A 6,056-nucleotide genomic window follows, 5' to 3' on the forward strand; every position below is an offset into this window, starting at 1 on the left:
CAATTTATTATGAATAAGTGGGGGATGTGTAATTGAACAAGCAATGTTCACAATTATCAGGTTTGTATATTTATAACGTTGAAAGCAAATAATTAATCATTAGGCATCCATTGACAAACAACGTGTAATATGACGTTAAATTACAAATATGACATTTCGTTATGAAAACTGTTGTTTGTGTTCAAATTAACCAAACGTTTTGTGCTGATTATTGTTTTCATTGTCTATATCTATTACTGTTGTTAAGTTCACCAAAAAACAAAAGTATGCGTCGTTTAATAAGTCTTTTTCAAATACATAATTTTTATTATTGTTAAAAGTTTAAAATATTAACATTATTAACATTTGTTTAATGCCTTATATAATAGTATAAAACAAATTAGTTTATATTTATTATTTCATTTGATAATCAACTTACTCAATACACTGGAAGAATTTTTGGAAAAATCGAATTTTTTATGTATATAATAACATTATTTTCATGAAAACCACTTTTTATATGACAACAAATAATTCTTCTATCTGTATATATGTAATTGTAATTCATGATATAAAAATAACTTAAGGTAAATATACTATCACAATTTACTGATTATTTATGATAAAATACAATATATAAAATGGCGTTGCATAATACAACTTATAGTGTTAATTATAATAAAAACAATTATCAAATACTATAATTTATTTTTTAATATTATACACATATAAATCGTAAAAATAATTAGTAATCAAATATACTGAAATCGTTTTGTTGTTATAGACAATTGTACAGTATTATTTATTACATAATTTAAATGCATCAATTAAACTGATCAATTGTATTACACATATTATTAGATATCAACTCATCTTGATTGTAGATTTAAATGTTGATAATTAATAAAAACAAAAAAGTTATTTTCATTGTATGAGTTTAACATTATTTTAAATATTAAAATAATGTTAAATAAAATAACTTTAAAATAAATAACTACACATATTATTTTAAGTTCATTGATTAAATTTTATTTTTATGAAACAATTTCAAGAACATATAAAATTGTTTTTAAACCATCAATAAACTCGATTTTTCAAACTTTATATATCAAATGAGTAAATTAGACGGTTATAACATGATGGTAGTCTCTTTTTATTTTACCTCACTTGATGATTTCATAAAATTAAATTATGTGTGTAAAAAGTTCAAAGAAAACATGGAAAAATTTCATATAAATCCAATTCCACTAACAAATTCGACCATTAAATATTTTCCAAATATTGAGACTTTGAACCTTTGGAGTAAAAATGATGAAGATTTTGGTAACTCAATACATTCCAACCCAAATTCTCTTAACAAAAAAGACTTCTTTGCCGTCAACATTTGGTTTGAAGTTACCTATCACATGACACAGCATTTACTTGATACAAAATATTCTTTTAAAAACGTCATATACACCAAATGAGACCGCAAAAAGTATGGTGAGGCAATACCTCCAAAGTCTCCAAACTTGGTTTAAAGTGTTTTTCTAAGTTCCACAAAACGACTATAGAAATTCCAAGTAAAGTTCGTTCTCTAGGTGAAAAGTGTTTTTACAACAGTCCATCTTTGGAATCAGTCACTTTTCCAGACAATTTAATTTCGATAGGAGACACAAGCTTTGGGTACGTCATGAATTTAAGACGTGTAAAAATCCCAAATACTATCACGCGCCTCGGTGTCCGTTGCTTTTCTAATTGCACGAGTATGACGTCAATAACACTGCCAGATGCGCTTAAAGAAGTTGGGAATAATTGCTTTGAAAACTGCTTTGGCTTGAGTCAAATTTCACTTCCCAAAACAGTGAAAGTGATTGGCGATAACGCATTCTTTTGGTGCTGCGCCCTCAAAACATTTGAAATTTCTGAATTGGAAAATCCACTTGGCAATTGCGCGTTTGCGAAGTGCGACAGTTTGACTGGAATCACTTTGAATGGAACTTTTAAGGAGGTCGGAAGTGGGTGCTTCTCTATGTGCCAGTCACTCAAAAATGTTGTTATACCAAAACACCTTACTAAAATAGGAGAAGGTTGTTTCCAGATGTTGCCTGTTATAGAAGAATTTATTTTACCAACTAATTTGAAAGAAATTCCAAAAATGTGCTTTGAAGAATGTGGTAAGTTAAGTAAAATTGATATACCGAAAAGTGTGACTAAAATTGGATTAAGATGCTTTGAAGGGTGCAAAAATCTGGAAATTAAAGTAACTAAAATTGTATCGGTCGTAGAAGATAGAGCATTTGAAAACGTTAAAAAAGTCGTTTATCTTAATTAAAAAAAGTTTAATTTATTGTTAAAATGTTATTATATAATTTTATATATATAATACATCTTTAATTTCTCGTTTATCATATAAATGTTTCGTTATATAAACTATTTAAATAATACTTATCTTAATATTATGTACATAGTATATAATAAGAAAAGTAAGTGTTTAGTATTTTTCACGCACAGAGTTGCACATTTCTGTTATTTTTTATTTTTTTTATAAAAAAATATTTATAATTTTTCAAAAACGCGTTTTTAATTATCAAAAATACGAATAAAACATTTAATATTCATGATACGTATAACACGTTATCAATACGTTATAAAATTCAAATACAAATGTTGATGTAAAGATAATTAATAAAGTTTATCTTTATTACAATTATTAAAAATTTAATCAGTACAACAACACACACAAGATATTAGAAAGTAAATACATATAAACAAATTAAATTATTTTAATTAAACATGTTAATATTAAAAACAAATGTTGTTGAACTAATTTACATATATTTTAAAAAATTACAATAAAACGTTTTGAGCTTTATTAAATATAAATATAAAAAACAATTTGTTATGTTTATTGAATATCATTAAAATGTTTTGATTCTTTCAAAATAAATTATTAATTACCTTAAAAAATATTATCAATAAAAATTTAAATACGATAAAGAAACAACAATTAAAAAAATATTTAATACATCTAAATATACATTAATGTTTATATCAAATAACAATAAAATAAATAAAGTGTGTTGTTTATAAAATAATCATAATGATAATTAACATCACAACAATTAAAATATTATGGGAAGTGTTTGGATTCACTCTTTCTCCGTTTGAACACTTAACACATTCTTTATCTCTTGTATCACAAGGTGTTTTATATGATTTTTCTTCTTTACAAACTTCGCATTTTTTAATATTATCGAAATATTTGTCCGGGCATTTTTCTACACATGTTTTGTTGAATAAAAATGTACCAATAATACACTCGGTGCACTCTTCTGGTGTACATGTTGCACAATTATTTAAACATCTTTCACAAACTTGATTTGGACCAATAAAGTACCCGAGTGGACAACTTGTCTCACAAGTAAATGGAAAGTCGGGTTGTAAATAATAATCAATTTTACATGAATTACACCGAGTTTTATTGATACTCTCTGAACAATTTAAACAATTTGCAATTCCAAACATTTCATCAGAGCAACTTTTGCAACACAAAATGCCATCAATTGTTATTCCGAAATTAGTATTTGAAGTACAAATAGTATTACATTCAGTACTGCCATCATTATTTATTTTTAAATATAATTGGGAATTGCATGTTATACAAATTGTATTATTATTTGAATCACATTCTTTACAGTTTTGTACATCACAAATGATTTTCTCGCATTTTCCGCCTTGATCTCCACTTGGCTCAACTTGTGTATATTCCTTGGGACACGAACTAACACACACTTTGGTATCAAAAGTAAGATAATAGCCAGTTAAACACTTTTCGCATTTTAATGGATCGTTAGGTAAAAATTCTGTGTTATTTATTTCACAGTGTTCAGGATATAAGTAACAATAATTCTTTTCTGTGTCAATATAAAACTTATTTTTATCACATTCTTTGGTACAACTTTGTGTACTTACAACGACAAAACGAGTGTCACAAGTTGACCTGCAATAAGTAATACCCAAACTCTCATATACATACAACCCCTCATTACATCTTAGGCATATTGTATTGTTTGTGCAATATTTGCAGTTTTGTAGAGCTTCACCACACAGAACACAATTACCGTTATTATCAAAATATGCTTCATTAGTTTCAATTGGACACGAAGACTGTACACAAGACCCTTTACTCGTTTTTATATATCCACTTTGACAAGAAGTGCACTGATATTTTGATGTTGGATTTTCTTCACTTGCTTCAATACACTCATTACAATAAGAAGGACATTTCACACAAGTTATATTATCAAACAAAAGATGATATCCATTGTGTGTGTCGCACATAGAAATACACCTTTTAGTGTTAAAGTCAAAGTAGTTTCCAGTCGCACATTTTAAGCATTGATACTCATTACATTCATTTTCAGCACATCCTTCAAATTGAGAACAATTGCTTGATTTAATATCACATTCAGTGTTTAACCCATCAAACGAGTAATATCCAACTTCACAATCAACACACGTCATATCTGTTAAATTCACTTTTTGTCTTTTTGTGCACTCAATTTTTGTGGCATTTAATTGGAGAAATTTATTACCATTTTCATTGTATTTATTACCAACGAAAACCTTTAAAGTTTCTGATATATTAAAACCATTTGATGTCCATGTTGGTTCAGAACTTCCGTGATATAAAATTGCGTCAAGAAAATATAAGGGATATCCAATATATGATAATTGACCAACAGATATCACAAGAATTTGTGTTTGCATTAACGCGTCATATTCGATTGATGTGACTCTATCAGTGTTTTTGAGTGTCACAAGTTCATAACAATAAGCCAACATTTGATTTGGTAGCGTGTGGTATCCACTCATATCAAATGATGTCATATATTGTGCTGAATTAAATGCACTTTCTCCTACATATAAATTGGGTAAATAAGACAATTTAAAATTAGACAATTCGGTTCCTTGAAAAGCACTTGTTCCAATAAACTCCAATTTTTCACAAAAATTTGTTCCATCGTCTCTTTTACATATGGAAGTTATTGGAGAATTATAAAAAACATATTCTCCGACACTTTTAAGTTCAAAACCACCGGTTATGCTGCTCAATGTGGTGACTGACTCAAATGCATTCATACCCAAAATTTCAACATTTGCAAGGTTAAAAGAAGTGAGTGAACTCACAAAAAATGCATAATCACCAACTTCTTTTAAAGCAGTTCCAAAAGTGGCATTTTCTAATGTAGTTACCAGAAAAAATGCCATTTCACCTATTTTGACAGCTGTTGGCATTGTAACAGATGTCAAAAACGTGTTTCTTGCAAATCCATTTTTGCAAATTTCTGTGCCACTGGAAATGATCATAATTGGATCACATTCAGAAGGATCACCATTGTCGTAGTATTTAATACAACCTCCATACACGGTATCCTCTCTATAACACTGTTTTAAAGCATATGTCAATTCAAACAAATTTAGTAGAAAGAAAATCATATTACATATATAAGTTAGACGTCATTTTATATACATAAAAATAAAATAAAAACCAAAAAAATAGGTTCAAGTTTACAATCTTTTCAACTTTTTATGTTTATATTTTTTGTTCAACAATAAAAACAAAATTATTTAAAAAATAAATCTAAACTAATACCCCTGATAAATATTTGGATTTTTGTTATTAAAATATATTAAAACATTAATAAAATGAAATTTTATTTTATAAAAACAAACAATTATAATTACAGTCATTGTTTTTCATAATCTAATCCTTTTGTAGAAAATATTAATTTGGGGAAGAATTTCTTATTTTTATGTTATTGTTTAAGTTTTTTGTGTTTTTCCAATGTTCGTGTTTTACAATAATGTAATTATTTTAATTCAAATAATTCCACAAACCGATTTTCTTTAATTTTTGTAAAAATGATAAAATGTATAATATTCAAAATTGAAAAATAAACAATTCATATAAATATTTTTTTATTTAAATGTACATCATTTCATAATATAGATCATTTTTAAATAAATAAATATTTAATTTTTGTAAATATTTGTGATATATTTCAAAATGAGGTCTAAAAAGACTATTAATA

At 26.5% G+C, this 6,056-nt stretch overlaps 1 protein-coding gene across 1 annotated transcript; it reads left to right on the forward strand.

Annotated features, from left to right (window-relative positions):
* Positions 1-1,458: 1,458 nt before the first annotated feature.
* Positions 1,459-2,293, forward strand: EIN_529340 (hypothetical protein; the record flags this gene model as incomplete). Its single annotated transcript, XM_004261106.1, has 2 exons — positions 1,459-1,502; positions 1,543-2,293. 2 exons carry the CDS (start codon positions 1,459-1,461, stop codon positions 2,291-2,293), a joined length of 795 nt encoding a protein of 264 aa, XP_004261154.1.
* Between the last annotated feature and the right edge of the window lie 3,763 nt (positions 2,294-6,056).

This window comes from Entamoeba invadens, assembly GCF_000330505.1.
Source record: "Entamoeba invadens IP1 unplaced genomic scaffold scaff_1105074724501, whole genome shotgun sequence".
NCBI lineage: Eukaryota > Evosea > Mastigamoebida > Endamoebidae > Entamoeba > Entamoeba invadens.